The 17,340-nt window shown below is 34.3% G+C and overlaps 1 protein-coding gene across 1 annotated transcript; it reads right to left on the minus strand.

Moving 5' to 3' along the window:
• Positions 1-488: 488 nt before the first annotated feature.
• Positions 489-13,577, minus strand: LOC132191385 (alpha-L-arabinofuranosidase 1). The gene is made up of 18 exons (XM_059606371.2): positions 13,398-13,577; positions 11,419-11,632; positions 10,892-10,946; positions 10,087-10,298; positions 9,747-9,868; positions 9,497-9,650; positions 8,451-8,520; positions 7,454-7,599; positions 7,292-7,337; positions 7,087-7,139; positions 5,952-6,096; positions 4,056-4,174; positions 3,848-3,919; positions 3,663-3,766; positions 2,781-2,837; positions 2,475-2,670; positions 1,718-1,864; positions 489-779 (listed from the first exon to the last, which is right to left on the minus strand). Exons 2-18 carry the CDS (start codon positions 11,596-11,598, stop codon positions 627-629), a joined length of 2,031 nt encoding a protein of 676 aa, XP_059462354.1. The 5' UTR covers positions 11,599-11,632; positions 13,398-13,577; the 3' UTR covers positions 489-626.
• Positions 13,578-17,340: the final 3,763 nt, after the last annotated feature.

The raw sequence follows: 17,340 nt of genomic DNA on the forward strand, positions 1-17,340 counted from the left end.
ATGGGTTTGGGGTTTCTGTTTTCACGATCTTGAAGGGTTTACTTGTAAAAAAAAAATTATTACATGGAAATGGTGTAAATCTAATCATATTTGATGATTTGGCAATTAGGACACGTGTCAAAATATAATTGGTCTCCAAGTCAGTGACATGAATTTTCGTTAAGTCTACTGACGGCAAATGGATAGAAAAATCATCTCGGTCTTTAGGCAAACCACATGGATCTCCTTTGATCAAAAGTAAACCATAGGGATTAGGGATCAAAAAATAAAGTTGTAAAACTCCAAGGGTGAATAAGGTATTTAACCATTTATTTTTTTGAAAAAGAAAAAAATTAATAAGAAGAGAGAATTTCACCACAAATTAGATCTTGTCAATTTTAGTTGCAGGATTCATTTCTTGATTTTTCAAATTCTTCCTGTTTGTTTATAACCAGGAAATACTAATGCTTGAACATTCTTATTTTCACTTGCAATGAACTAACGAACAAAAGGTCAGAATGAAGAGCAGTCAACATAAATATTCAACCATGGAACAGAAAAAGAAGCAAGTTTGATATTATTTACACGATAACATCCCTCTAAAGAGAATTATTGCGTTTATTTGATTATTCCTCTATAAATACATTTTAAAAAGAAGATATTGAGGAATAATCAGTTCCCCTAGTCCTGAGATTGCTGGAATCTTCTGTTAACAGATCGAATGACGTGAAAGAACGCGGAAGGAGTACCACCATCATGTCCTCTCCAGCATTTTCAAGCAGGCTCTGAGTTGGCACAACCTGCATATATTAATGGAAGACTAAAATTAAGGTGGGGTTTATTTTTTTAAACTTTTTTATTAGCATGAAAAATTATTCTAAAGACATGAAAATAGTAATTAGAGATGTTAATCGAAGAGATTGATGGCCAGGACAAACCAAAAAGCATCCGATTATTATCTTGGCTAGATCATCCATAAGAGGATGAGATTAAATCGGATCACCGCCGTAAAACTAAGAATGTTAATGCAAGACAAGACACATACTTTTTGAATTTTGTATGATGTGTTTAGCTCAGAAACAAATGGAAAATTATAGCGCCAAAATATGCTCTAGGTCATGTTAAGTGGTAAACAAGAAATGCTTAAGAGTGAAGAAATTCATAAGATAGAAGTTGTTCAATTTATAATATGAGATGTTCACTGAATATTAGGGGGTGATGTGTGTAACAAAAGCGAGTAAAAAAACTAGAGGTGGATATTGGTTAAATCGGTGACGGTAGGGGTATTTTCGTACTATGAACTGAAATTGTTCGTTAATTCACCGACTTTATTTCGACTAAGAAAAATTTTCAACATTTTCGATTAAAAGACGAAGTCGATTAATGTTGGTCGGTTAACCATGGGCTTTTTTTTTTTTTTTTTAATTAATTATTATTATTATTATTATTATTATTATTATTACTATTTTATTGGGCCAAAAATTGGGTGTTTTGGAGGTTAAAAAATAGGTATGAAAATGGGCTAAAATCAGTATATCGATTAACTGAACCGAATCGAAGTTGGTATAAAAAATCTATATCGACTACCGACTGCCAGAAGTCGGTAGACGGATATTTTGCCCACCTCTAAGAAAAACAATTTGCATTAGAACTATGAAAGTTTCAAAATAAAAACATGTTTTATTCTCTTAGGTAGGCCTTATAATAATATAAAAGGGAAGAGAGATTCCTTGAGTACCTTGTTTGGAGCCTTGAAGGAATTCTCATCCGCCATATTACCAGATGTAAGTACAGTCTTTGTTGATCCGGATAACTGTATGGAGTTTGTCCCCAAACCATCCACGCGGATGTTGAGGTTAACATTGTCACTTCCAAAGTTAACAACCTGCAAAAACAATCGCAAGTGATGACAGTGCCAAGAACTAACAATGCAATCATCAAGTTTCGAAACGGCATCGGACGGAAATAGAGGAAGCTTTAGCCAAAAAGGATGCAGAAGTATCAATGTGTTTTCTTCTTTTCTGTGTATGCAAGAAAAATCATAGCAGAATCGATTTCTGTACAATTTGCTAAAGAGTTGCTGAGAAACCCCAACCAATAAACAAATATCCAATGGATGCATCAGTAAGGCCAAGAAAAATGGGAGTGCAGATGCAAGATTGAGCGCAGGATAAGATAAAAATATGAACACAAACGGAAACGGACACGATGCATATAAAGGAACCTTATTGCTCGATGCAATCCAATTCACGAAAGAACATTAGAGATATAAGAACTAAAAATCAAACAAGCTATCACCATAATAACATTTATTGTCAATGTATAAGCACTTATATATATGTGAATCCGGTGTGTGTGTGCATCAAACATGCACATGCGTTTCTGGAATCTTAGGCAGGAACATATGTCATTTGATGGCAGTAGAAGCAATGGAAACCCAATCTTGAAAAGTATTAGAGTATAAAAATATTGAGATCAATTATGAGGAAGCATACCTTTATTCTTAGGTAATTCTTGCTATCATTTGAGCTTTTCCAAGTAATTGCAGATGCAACAAGTGAAGATGCATTTGTTTGGAGTTTTGTATTAAGGACATTTGCTGCACTTGACTCCGCAAAAAAAAGTTGAACCCAGTAGCTTGGTGTTCCATACAGCTGTGAAGAGTTAAAGACAATTGCATCTGGGTTCCACCTGAATAGAAAGTTTTCAATTTCGGTATAGCGATTAAACAGAATCATTCTCTTTCAAATGTCTAATATATGGAAAGATATTTTGTGGGAAAAAATGGAGAAAAAAAATACCGTCTGTCATTGGTATTGACAAAAAGTGGTGCATAGCTTGCCATTTCAACAACATCACTGCATTGAAGTTAAAAATGGAAGATCTTAGTAGCTTATCATCTTTCTGATTGGAGATAAATTTCTTTAAGCGTAGAGACGCTAGTTGCAAAAAAATTTAAATATCAAGATCTTTGAAGAGCCATATTCAGAGGGGTCAAAGATCGGTAATGGGAGGCCCTAATCGATATGGTCACACAAGCACATGCACACACACACACACATACACACACACACACACACACACACACACACACATGTATGGTCTCCTGTTGCTGGAAAGCTTTGTTTCTAAATTATATCTATACCATAATAAGTATGATGCATTTACCAAACATTTACTCAACTCCAATGTTAAGTTCGTAAATTTGTTCTACAATCACAAATGATCAAATAATTTATAGTTGCAGTTCATCTAACTAGCATTTACTGTAACACATAATATACCTAGAGATATAGATTTTCTGCCTTTGGTCACATAGGGAGAATGTGTTCGAAATACCAATACTTACAATTTTTTCTTTTTTTTTTTTTTAATTTTTTCTTTTTTAAAAAAACTGTCATAACATTTCTAGATTAAAAAGGAAGAAATTTTTTGGTTCAGAATTCAAAAAGTCTTAAGTAAAAGAGTAATATTTTTCCCCCACGCAAAAGAGGGAAGGGGTGGGAAGCTGGTCATGTTCCTTGTAGAGTTTTAATTTTAATTTATTCTAGGATTCAACATGCATGCTTTCCTCAAAAAAACTAGAGAGAAGGGCAGGAAAAGCGTCAAATTTTCACTCGTTAAAGTAATAGCAAGTGCATCAGAAAATTTTACAGAATGCATGTTCAGAAATTACAGCAAACCTGTTCTTTTCAATCCCAATAAGGAATGCAGCCTCTGCCAGTCCTGCTAAAAGACTTCCTGTGCCAGCATCTTTCCCAGTTACAGCATACTCACTTACAAAAGCCTGAAGTATATTAATGAAACATTATTCATAAGCATTCAATCAAAAGTAAATATCTTAATCATAAGAGGCACGTCATCACACCTTTGGACCGTTACGTGATGTACGATCAAACTGATGAGACATAGAAAATAAGTTGCTGGCCGATGTATATACCTATCAAGAAACCAGAGAGTAAGAGAACTGCTTTCGCTTGTTTCCCAACCAATTATGATCCAAGACATTCAAATTATAACACAAAAATTGGTTGACAAGGCCCATGAAATACAAGAAATGATGATAAGAATATTACATGATAATCATAAAAATCGGCTGGGTGATCCAACTGTCGAGAAGACCCATCACAGTTTGAGATCATTTTGATGTCTGGATAGGCCTGCCTTATGGCATTATAGAATTTGAGGTAATTTCCTGATCAATGAACAATTAAAGAGAAATGCAAAAAAAAAAAAAAAAAAAACAAAGAAAGTAAGTCTTAAATCATATGCATCTCTCAGAATCAGTACTAAAATCATATATTTTCACATTCTTCAGTTTTTTTTTTTTTTTTCATAAAAAAAAAATAGAGAGAGAGAGAGAGAGAGAGAGAGAGAGAGAATAAGGGATTTTGCAACTAGATTAAAGTGCATAGCTGAATTAAGCAACCACCATACTTCACAATCCACTTGGAAGCCAAAGTAGCAGTAATTTTCAAGAAAGCATTCAGTTTTTAGTGCATATAAGCACACAAACAAAAAGAAATATATCCATCCATCTTGTATTTCAAGAATTTTGAGGCATTTTATCGTTGGCTACTTTTTATAGGGAGGCAATTACAATATGGAAACAACTCCATATAATGACTATAGATTTTATTGGTGAAGAGTTATTCGAAGTGTAAGTCACGAAGAAGTAAATTCAGAAAATATTTTGGTACACATGCACAAGGAATCTTTTGAAACAAGTTTTTGCAGGGAAGACGTGTTACCAGAGAAAGAAAACTACACTTAAAGACATTCAGATCTTCATCAAAGTTGTGTTTGGAATCCTCAAACTAAAGTTTCAAATATGAAGTTCAGCCAATTGCATCCAATGTAAACTTTCTTCAGGCATATCAAAACCATTTGTTTCTCATTGTTTTGAAACTCAAAATATCTTCATAAGAATGAAAATTGCACTGCTCATTTAGTGTCTTTTTCTTCATTAAAAGTAGTGTTGGTATCCTCAAACTAAAATTTCAAATCTGAAGTTCTGCCAATTACATCCCATGTAAAGTTTATCCAGGCATATCGAAACCATTTGTTTCTCATTGTTTTGCAACTCAATATATCCTCCTAAGAATGAAAATTGCACTGCTCATTCAGTGTCTTTTCTTCATTCTTTTGTTTGAACAAAACATCATGCTTGGCATTATCTTAATGGAAAACGATGATTAATAAAGAGGAAAGCCTACTAAGTTGTATATTATCTCAATGCAAACAAGAGGTGACATCTCTACACAATTTTACATAAAGACACTACAGTTTTAACAAAATCCCCAAAGATTTATAATCAATTAAGGAAAATGATACAGCCATCACAAGAACTACAAAAATCACATTAATGTGTGCATGAGAGAGAGAGGACATTAGCCCTAAATAGGCCAATAAAGATCATGCTTATAACTTTTAAATCTGGTTCTTCCCAAGTCCATGAGAGTTTGATAAACATAACAGACATCAGGGAAATGATCATACCCAATAAAAAGAGAAGTAAAGCTCATGGAATAAATATCATTAACCAGAATGAAATAAAATGTGAAATAGACTTTACTGACTTGAAAATGACATATGGTAGCACTGAAGTAATAGACTCATAAATATAGGTACATAAAAATGTTTCTGAGATAGAGCCCTGAAGTAATAGACTAATAAATATAGATACGTAAAAATTGTTTCTGAGATAGAGAGGTGATGAACCCTTTACTATAAATAAACACTTGAATCAATGAACGAGATCTTTAACTATATTAATGTATGTGACGCAGCATGGGTGTAGAGGATCACAAAACTAAACAAACACAAGATTTGCAACATGGTCTACATCAGTATGTATGGAGAAAGATCATTTTGTGCCCAATATAATCTCTAAAAAAACCATCTATTTTATCTATTAAACAACAACTAAGCAAAATAAAATAAAATAAAATCAATAACAAATAGATGGAAACCTCGGTAATTCTTTTTCCCACAATCTTCATTCCCTATAGCCACATATCTCAAGTCAAAAGGTTCTGGGTGTCCCATTGCAGCTCGCACAGAACCCCATTTAGACTGAGGATCACCTCTAGCAAACTCAATACCATCAAGGGCTTCCTGTAATCAGGACAAATACCATCAAAGAATGACAGATAACATGACAATGATCAATAATTTTAGTGCTGAACAGTGAGGCTGAATTTTACTGAACATGAATAGGGCAAATGCTAGTAACATGAGATCTGTTTTCTCTTTTCCTTTGCTTTTTCCAGTTTCCCTTTTTTGAGCTATGAAACTCTATTAATGTGTTATCTCTGTACTAACAACAAAGGAAATTAGACCAATGAGCATTGGCTCATATTGCACTTCCTCCCCTTATAATAATGAGGCGAAGGGACTGGCTGCATGCGTAACTTACCAACCCAAAAAGGGGGGAAAATGCAAAAATGAGTATTGGCAAGTCCACAATATTATGTGCATATTTTCACCATCAGAATAATGAAAATATAAAACATATGCATGCGAAATAAAGGAAAGATTGTATATGATGAATCAATGCAACTCCTCCACTCTGGATTAAGAGCTCGATTCACATTTTGGTTGCAAGCTATGAGTGCATCACATTAATCCATAGTGAACTATAAGAAAACTCATATAGGTCAAATAGCTTGGAAGGTTCCCCTGAATGCAATCTCACCTATTCTACCTCATCTCCTGCTATACTAGCCACACCCTACTTGGTTTCTGAAGAGACATTAATGTCCTCAGATGTGTATCCTCAACTGAAGTCATCTTGGATCCTCCTTGAGCACCAACATAATTAAAGAGGTTGGAGAAGTTTTCACTTGAAAAAAAAAATACATAATTTTTGTTATGCATACCAGATCACATTCAGATCTAGAGTAGTTTGTCCACATTCTATCACTCTAAAAAGTTAATATTTTTGTCAAAAAGGCCATGCAAGTAGAAAGCAACTGTATCTGCTTCAGTTGCATTACTAGCATTCATAATTACAGTAGTTGTTCTAAAACATCTGTATTCTCCAAGTATTGATTCGATTTCTTGCCCATGGTAATGTAGTAGGAATCAATAAATTTCCAGACTTACTTGCACAAAAGGTAAGACACTCGACGTATCAACTTGATCATTATGACTGATTCCTGTAGAATAGATAAAGTAACAAAAAATAAATTACTCAACTGCCAGATTTTTTTTTAACAAAAAATAAATTACTCAACTGCCAGATTTTTTTTTTTTTTTTTTTTTTTTTAAAAAAAAAAAACTGTTCAAATCACCAGCATTTGTAAAGTACCATTGTTGAATACCCATACTGGAAATGCCCCTAGGTCCTCCGATAGCTGCACAAATGAAAAACTATTAAGCTAAAATCCACAAAAGCAGAGCATATAATGGAAGCTTTTCAGGTTAATAACCCTAACAACCCTCCCCCAACAATATCATATAAGATACCAACCTGGAGAAACTCAAAATAACCAAGCCCATCATCAGTCCAGTACATCCAAACGTCACCAAAGTGCCCTGGTCTCTCCTCCCAGGGTCCAACGGTTGCTTTCCAACGAAATGCATTTCTTAACCATTCACCTTCGACAAAACAGCCACCTGATACAATATATTCGGAGAGCATACCTCATTAGCTAGGTTTGAACTTCTGAGGAACAAAACAACGCTTCTGAAACAACAATTATATTATGATGTCATTCCCTGCTCACTAAAAATAACAAACATAAAGTTACTCAATGAAGCATGCAAATACCAAAATTTACAGCACTTCATAATCATTTCGAACCTACTGCTTCTGTTTGGATGGGGTCCAGGTGGGGTAGGGTGGAAACACAGATATAGAAAGGAAATGATCAAAAACAGTTTCATATATTCTTGCTTATTCGCTCACAAAAGTTCTAGGACATGTGGCTTGTCTGCATAAAATTCAATAAAAGTGACATTATATCTATTTAGATAAGTAATAATTAATAATGTGTTAAGATAAGTCAAATGGAGTTGTAGCCCAAGTAGGTACTATACAAATGGCATCACACCAGACTAATAGAAAAGTAAAGAATTACAGCACAAAATCTTTAGTCAAGAACATCAACAAAACTTAGGAAAGATGTTGAAGAGCCAAAAGAAGAGTGAACTGCGATCCATCTGAACAAAACTTTTAAGAGAATTCCACTTGATTTCACCCATGGATTTCTCCACACCATCAAAAGCACTCCTATTAACATGTATTATATGTATTGGTGTCATAAAGAGAAGATGTTTATACAAATAAGTACTCAAAACAACACCATATGATTAAAGGGAAGATGTATATCCAAGTATTAATAAAATATGGACCTCAGCATCACTAGTGTTAGACTCAGAAACCTGCATTACGAAGTCCATATAGTCATAAGGATAACTATATGTGAAACAACATAACCTGAATCAAGACATAAATTTGTGCTAACCTGGAAATCTGACAAATCGAGGTTTTAAATCTGCCATCATTGCAGAAAGGTCATTTCGGAAACCATGTCCCTGTGCCAAGATAAAGTTTGTTAAAAGACTAATAAGACACACAAGGAATGCATGTACCAAGGCATGACAAGAGGCTCTCAGTGAGCATTCAGGTCAAAACTGGAAAATCAGTAAATACATAATTAATATGAATAACTTCCACAGATAAAATCTGCTACCAATGTGACCAAAGGTCAACAAATTGAAGTTGAAACCTTGCTTATATATAGCATGTATTTAACCTTCAAAATTCCATAATTAGTTCCACTTCCTATGTTAGAATCCGTAAATTGGTCAAACAAGGTTTATACTTTTTCTTTCTGCGGATATTCCTTTTTAAGTGGCTGTGGCTTTTACAAATTTAAGATGGAAAAGGTTAAACTTCAAAAAATTTATTGGTGGCTGATACTTGTCAAGTAGATGACAATAATGGCAGAATCTATTTAAGTTTCTATCAGATTTTTCACAGAATTGCAATTTTTCTTTATCCATTATTTTGTTTTCATTTTTTTAACGTATTTTCCCAGGGTAAAGTCATCAATTCTCACTCAACCAATTTAGATCATTCCACCTAGCACCTGTCAAGGGGTTCAAATCAAAGAAAGAAACAACATCAGCTTAACCACTTGCACTGACTGCTAGATAATTTTTGTTGTTATATTCTGGGAAGCCAGTAAATTCACAAATATTATTATTTTTGTTATTTTTTTCCTTATTTTAAATTATCAGATTACCTATACTAAGAACCTTTTAGCAAGGATGAGACATTCAACTCTCTCATTTATATACTCTTGAGGTCATGGCTTTCCTTTCACCTTCAAGAAGATAGAATACATGCTTATATATAAGATAATTAATTTCAATAGTTACATCAAGCTTCAGTAACTGTATCCACGAGAAAATGTATAACATATCATATCTATGGACATAAGCCACAATTCCAGCATTTGTATACCTCTTTTAATGAGCATACATGAGTTCAGAAAGAATCACATACCTTAAATGTGTCCAAGGGCATAGCTGACACTTGGTCAAACCATATAACTCCTTTTCTGGATGTTTTCAATTGAAGTCTTGAATTATGATCTGTGGCTTTGGCTTCCAACAGGACCTCCACCTTTGTCCAGTTTGATACATCAGAAGCGGAAGCTCTGAGAGGCAGTCAGAGGTATTTTAAAACATGCATAAGACCAATTTGATTAGAAAATATTTACAGAATTCTCAAAGAGTGTACAAATGGCACTCACATAATATCAGAAGTTGCCAATGTCTGCAAGTCATTTGAGCCCGTCAATGATACAGATAAATTAATTGCTTCTAATGAACGTACATAAAGAACCACTTTGTATGTCTTTCCTTTTTCAATATTCTGAAGGAAAACAAAAGTAAGAAGATTTGTCAGATATCAGAAAATAAGTGGAAGAATAACTTTGCAGAATTATGAAGAAGGCAAGACTAGACATTTAGAACTCCTAGAACTAGAATAACTTTGCAGAATTACATGCACATAATGAAAATACAAAGAAAAACATATAGAGGGATATACATATCAGTAATCTTATGGAATACGTGTCAACTAGTCCTTACCATGCCCCAGAACCCTGGGTTATAAATCCCAACTCCACCAGCTGGACAGATATTGGTACCTTCACTGTCACAGAGCACCTCCATTCGGAGTGCAATCTTATTCCGTTCAAAACATGAAGAGCGGTCAGTTGAAACAATAATGGATGATTCATCCCCAATAATAGACCAAGGGTCAATATTTGAGGGAACATTAGGGCCCCCAGCTTCAAAACCTGGAAGAGAAACTTCATCAGAATCCCTAGCTTTAAAATATAAAGGAATTTGCAGTCAACCAGACATGATGAACAAGCAACTGAGCAACCAATGTGCCAAACTTAAAAAGGAGGTCTTGCATCTAAAAAGCTGGTTGTATATGAAGATATATTGAAGTGCAAAGTCATAAAATACCATAGGAAACTTCAACAAGCCATTATTTCTTTTTATCAACGTGGATAGTAAGCAAACTGGATCATTGGATCCTAAATATAATATTAAGAATTGCAGGAATTTTAATTCTTGTAAAGATCCCAGTATTGGAGGGAAAAAAGTAATTCCAAGCATTTAGTGAGTAGTTGGTGCACATTGAAACACTGACTCCACTGGGTCACTCCTCTCTCTCTCTCTCTCTCTCTCTCTTCTTTGATGTCTCCATAAGATGCAGTTTACAATCTATGACCCATGTTTAAATCTTTCTTTATACTTTAAGGGCCAACTAGTATTACAATTCAAACAACCCAATTTCAGGGAAAAAAGAATGATAATAGATAACTTTTTTCTTTCTACACACGTTTTTGTTTATTGGAAGTTTAGAGTATTGGGAAATGACCTCTGTTGCTTACAAGCTCTGCCCACAGCCCCCCAGCACCAGCATGGTTAATCTCCTGCAGAAAAGCATGTGAAAGAAAGCTCATTCACCCTAATTTCAAATGAATAAAAAATTGCCATCATACACATAACGAGGGCTCATAAGTTCCAAAAAAATCTAATTCATTTAGTTAATTGTCTCTTTAGAAATTTTTTAATAAGATTAGAATCAAATGGAGGATGGCTAATCTGATTGGTCAAGTTAATTTCAATCTACAAAATCCAGAACTCCATAGAAGGCTTTCATTGAATTTCTCACTATCTAATTGTGCAACTCCATTTTTGTGCACACATACACATACATCTGCACATTTGCAAGAGTGCAAACTTGAAATAGACTACAGTTACAACATAGATTGCGTATAGAGAACAATCAGGAATTCAAAAAAATAATGCTGTTAAAATACCAAAAGTAAATAGAGACAAGAACCAACAGAAAACCCATCAGTACTGAAAAGGATGTTCATAATTGCAGGTCGACAAACATACCTCAAAAAATATTCCAAAGAGTGTTTCGGGTATTGGCCGTGCTGATGCTTCAGAAGCATTTACGAACAGCCATGCCGTTTGGTTGGCATCAACTCCAATAGCAATACATTGAGGCACAAAAAAATTCCCAAGGAAAAAGTAAAGAAGAATAACACTGTAATGGGCCTTGTAAGAACCCATTGTTTCCTCAACACCTTTGATGCCTATCCACAACCTGATAAAGGAGCTTATTCCAGTTACATTCTGATCAATTAACCAGAACAAGAAGATAAAAAGGATAAGCAGCACTTTTGTCTGTCAGGTGTCCAGACATGCCTAAAATAGGAACCAGCTAACAACTTTTTGATCCTATCATTTGGTGATTGTAAGTTGATTGCTACAGCCAGCTATACAGAGGTTAGAATAATAAGTATAATAGCCTGTTTCTTTTTCTTCTCTTTTGGGATGAAAATTGAGAGTTATATAGTCGAGGCTAATAACTATCTAAAAAATTCTCAGTTACAGCGTTCAAATTCTGCCATTAGATGTATATGATGAAATATATTGAAAGTGCTTTAGGCTTGAATACCTAAACAGCGCACTATCACGTTTATTATATAGAGTAATGTACAATTTGAATTCTATATAATCTTTACAAGAGAATTTGAATATGATACTAGAGTCCTACTTAGAGTACAATGTTATCTCTTAGAATATAAGATAAATAAGGAGATAAATATATGAGGAGATAATATAGAAGAAAAATATGATCTCCTTCTTGATCTTGATTCCTCTTGTGGCTTATCTTTGAAGTGGTCTTCTCTAATATGTTCTTTATCTCTAACAGCCCCCCTCAAGCTAAGGGGAGGTTTAATCACGTCAGTTTGTCACGCAACATGCAAAAACAGGCTGATGTAAGGCCTTTTGTAAAAACATCCGCTAGTTGATCATGTGTGGAGAGATATTTAACAAGGATATCCTTGTTAAGGACTTTCTCACGAGTGAGTGAAGTGATACCATATTAGAAATGGGTTTTGGGTCTAAAACAACTCAAAAGCTAGCTCAAAAGTTAAGGTTTCCCCACACCCTTATAAATGGCCCATCTCCTTAAATACCTAAGCAATGTGGGACTTCCAACACGCCCCCTTACGTGTGGCAGGAGGACATCCAAGCCAACACGTGCAACAATGGGAGACGGTGGGCCACAGCCAATTGGGCCAGGCTCTGATACCATGAAATATATTGAAAGTGCTTTAGGCTTGAATACCTAAACAGCACACTATCACGTTTATTATATAGAGTAACGTACGGTTTGAATTCTATATAATCTTTACAAGAGAATTTGAATATGATACTAGAGTCCTACTTAGAGTACAATGTTATCCCTTAGAATATAAGATAAATAAGGAGATAAATATATGAGGAGATAATATAGAAGAAAAATATTATCTCCTTCTTGATCTTGATTCCTCTTGTGGCTTATCTTTGAAGTGGTCTTCTCTAATATGGTCTTTATCTCTAACATATGATCACATTAATAGATGAAGCTGAAGGAGGAAAGAAATGCAAACTTCCGATTTTGAAAAGTTTTCAATGCAAATTACAGCAGAGTTGGTCCTTTCAACAATTCACTGTAAATAATGGGTTGCATACAGAGAGAGAGAGAGAGCGAGAGAGAGCAATCATTAAAAAGACCCAGATACAATTAGAACAGACCCAATCGAAAGGAAGAAGAATCAAGCAGAAACCAAGCGTTAAAAATGAAATCACAGCCTTTGTCACCAATTTAATCAAGAAAAAAAAGAAACTCAAGCCTTGTTGCTCGGGAACAAGGAGAACCAAAGTTGTTCAGCCAAAAAAAGAAATACCCAACAATGATCAGAGACGCAATTCTCATCCCTTAATAGAACAAGAAGTTCAGAAATCATAATCGCCTGAAAAAAAAAAAAAAAAAAAAAAAAAGCAATTTCATAAAGAGAAATGGATAGAGAGAAAGTTACAGATTATGAGGATATCGGAGAACAAAGAGAGACAACAGTGTTGTTGGAAGGGTAGTTGGAAGAGTGGGAGTTTGACTGTGTCTCCGCAGTTTATCCCAACAGACATTTATAGCTGGGTTGGAGACTTGGAGTCCCTGCGTTGCTTTCCTGGGTTGGGACCCCCCCGCCGCGATTCTTTATTCAGCGTACACTCCTCATCTTCTTTACTCAGTTTTTTTTTCTTGTTTTTCTCTCACCATTCCTTGTCTTCTTCTTCTTATTACTAATAATTCATAAATCATAATGCGCACGAAAATCCTTCCTAAAGTTTGTCTTTATTTTTCATTTTAATGGGAAAAAAAAAATAATTTTATTCATCACCTCATTATTCTGATCCTCTTTATTCGGATCCTCTATGTATGGGAATTAGGTTTTTAGTTGGAGACCTCGTCACGTTAGCTTTAGAGAATGAAAAATAATAAAATGATGCGTAAACATTACTTGATCAGAAAGTAAGCACTTAAAAATGTAACAACTTAAAAGCACAATAAGCAGTTTCTCATCTAGGAACCCATGGTCTCCACCATTCCCTATCCCTTGGACGGAGTTCCATTAACAAGTTTTTGATGGTTTATAGGCGGTAATATCTTAATTAAAAGTTTAGATAATATTGTTAATTAAGTGGTAATTTGAAAAAATATGTGAATTTTTTCTTATATTTTAGAATTTTGTTTTATAATCAGATTTTTATTTACACGGTTATCAAATTTTAAAAAGTGCGTTTTGGCTATTTTTAGACTTTTTGAACTCTTAAAAACGCTTTTAATTTTTTTACTAAACGAGTACTTTTTTCTTCAAATTGACATTTTGAGTGATAAAAGCACTTTTAGACCTCTCAAACAGAATCTCAAACAAGCCTTTACTTTATTTTGGTGTTGCTGACCTGCTCTTATTTCTTGCATGCTACAATGAAATGAGAATAGCTATAGCTCACTTATAGAAGCTAAAGCTAATTCTGATTCTAATTTTTTTTTTTTTTAACTACTCATTTTCTTAAAGCACCTTTGCATTTTACCTATTTACTTTTACTCTCCGCTTAAAATATTATTCCTGTATTTACTTTTCTTATTCCCTAGAAAGAAAAGAGAAAAACATATTGAGGTTTTTTATTAATATAAGTTACATATTTTTGAGCTACAATGCTCGACAAATTAAATTTGATGAGTATTGTAATAGCCCAACAAATCTTTAACCATTTTATTAATCTCGAGTTTTTTTTTTTTTTTTTTTTTTGGTGTTATGGGGCAATGTGAGTGTTCTAAGGAGAAGATAAAAGTGGAAGTTTATATGTTTGTTAATGTGTTTTGGGAAGAGTTTTTTATTTTTAGTTTAATGACATGAATGTGAAAATTATTTTTGTATTTTAAATTTTTATTAATAAGTTATGTTTTAAAAATAGAACGTATAATTTTTCTTTTATCCTCTTTAGATTCATTCCCTTGGTAATATACCATTTAAAGCCATTTTGATGATGTGCAGTTAATTAAGAAGGCAAAGAGTAGTTAAGAAGGCAAAAGTAGAAAACGTGGAGTGTATTTTTACGATGCCTTGCGTTCACTCTAAGACATAAAATACATCCAAATTAGTTCACTTGTGACGTCCAACTTATAAGTATGTGCCTTCCAAGCCTCAATTTAAAATCCACTTGCCACTTCCAAAAGCTTCAATTCTTTATGCCAAAAACGCGATAGAAAGAAAGACGACGCGCTACAAATTACGTTTTTTTTTAGCTTTTTAATAAGAGAATGACATGTCAGCGTAAACACAAAAAATTATAATAAAAAAAAAAGTTGAAAACACCATATTATTATTTGCTATTCTCTTTGAGACTCATCTTCTAAACTCTAAAATTCTCATTCTTCTAATTCTAACTACACATAAATCAAGGCAACCTTGGTTTCTAGAACATTAAACAAAACAACATATATATTGTCTGTCCACAGTACAACTTTCCAAAAATCCAACAAAGATGTAAGAGAGAGATCGAGAGGGACCGACGGTTGGGGTTGTTGAGAGTGGAGGTCATAGAGAGGCAATGGATGATGAAGTGGTTGAAGAAAATGAAGAGCATGAGGAGGATAATTAAGGAAGAAAAGGAGGGAGAGAGCCGTAGACTTCCAAAAAGCAACTCCACAACAGTCTCTTATGCATTTGATATAGTTGTTTAAAACAGGATTTGAAATAATTGAAAATGAACCAAGCCTTAGGTCATTTAAAATTAATAGCTAAAATGTTGAGTCAGATATAAAAACTTTGAGTCGGATATAGAAACTTTGAAAAAGCGGGTAGCTAACATAGAAAAATGTGTTCTCGCTAGATATTAGTTAAACATTTGCTAAGTCGAAAATGAATGCTCTTAACTCGTTGAACTTGGATTGAAGTCTGCAACTATTTAATAGAAATAAACTCTGGCTTAAGTCAATTCAAAGGAGAAATAGATGTTACTGAAGATCACACATCTATGAAGTGGGTGTCGATGATATGAATCTTCAAGAGCATGATCCTTCACAAATTAGGACCGAGTGGATTTTAGTAAAGTTGGAAACTTGGACTAAAAATTGACTCGAAGTGGATTATGTGTAATCAGTGTAAAAGAAATAGGGAAAATAAAGAATATCGAAAATGGGCCTAAGGTGTATTACTATATATTATATTTTTCGTATATTCTACAATTATGTTGATATAAAATATTCTCTATTTATGGGTTAATTGTAATCAAATATTGGGATTTGATTACTATACGTGTATTTAGACACTACTCTATAAATATAGACCTTTGTATTGTAGACAAAAAAAGTTAATGAGGATAATGTAACCCTTAGGAGTATTCCGAGTGGTGAACGTATGTGTTTAATACCAAACCACCCTTAAAGTTCTTTGTGTTTATTTTCTATATTGCTTCCTCTATAATTTCCGCATCATCATTATTTCAACATGGTATCAGAGTCACTTTCTTGTGGACTCCAATTATTTTTCTTCTTTTTATTGTTCAATTTAATTATCATCATATTTCTTTTTCCTGAGAAAAAGGTGCTGCCAACGTTGTCCACTATGCCTTGCCTGATTGCCAAGGTTAGCAACTTTCAAAAAAAAAAAAAAAAAACACAAGCTCTCACGCACGTTGAGAAGTTCTTCAGCCCATACATGGGCCTACTCAGTTCAGCCCAAGCCATCCAATCCAGGCGGATCAATCCACGGCTAGCGTGCCATCCACCATAGCTTCTCCAGTCGTTTAGCCGATTGTCATCCCTTTTTCCTTCCATCGTTGTTGGCAGCCCACTGTCGTTGTTCATCGACGCGTCACCGGTGCATTCACCTCTACGGCTGATAAGTGCTAAAATATTCATATTTTAGCTCTTAATTTATATTTTTTAATTCCTTAGTTTTGTTAGTTTGTACTATTTTTTTTTTTTTAATGTGTTTTTGTAGGTTTTTGGAAGAAAATGAAGCACTTCTGGAAAGTTTGAGCATTAAAGAGCAAATTTGGGAAAGTTAGAAGTTCTGATAGTGTGATCAATCACAGGGGACCTGCGCTCGAGCGCACTACTAGAGAGGTCCAAACAAGCGAGCAAGGCATGCGCTCTTGCGCACAAGAGGAGACTCGATTGCAAACGTGCAATTGAGCGCACACGGGCTGCGATCGATCTCACCCGCATGCTGGAGAAAAGATAGCTACGGCCAGACTTCTTTTTCCTTCCAAATTAGGGTTTTTCAAGTCCTAGTTGCACTAGGACTAAACCCTACAATTTTACTAGGGTTTCTAGGATTTTCAGAGTATTTTTAAGCCTATAAATAGACCTCTAAGCCTCACAATTAAAGACAACTCTTGGGAAGAGAAATTGGAGGCTACTTCAAGGAGTCGTTTTTGGTTCTTTCTTTCACTTTACTTTTTAGTTTTATTTTA

This window comes from Corylus avellana, chromosome 10, assembly GCF_965113065.1.
Source record: "Corylus avellana chromosome 10, dhCorAvel1.hap1.2, whole genome shotgun sequence".
NCBI classification, from domain to species: Eukaryota; Viridiplantae; Streptophyta; class Magnoliopsida; order Fagales; family Betulaceae; genus Corylus; species Corylus avellana.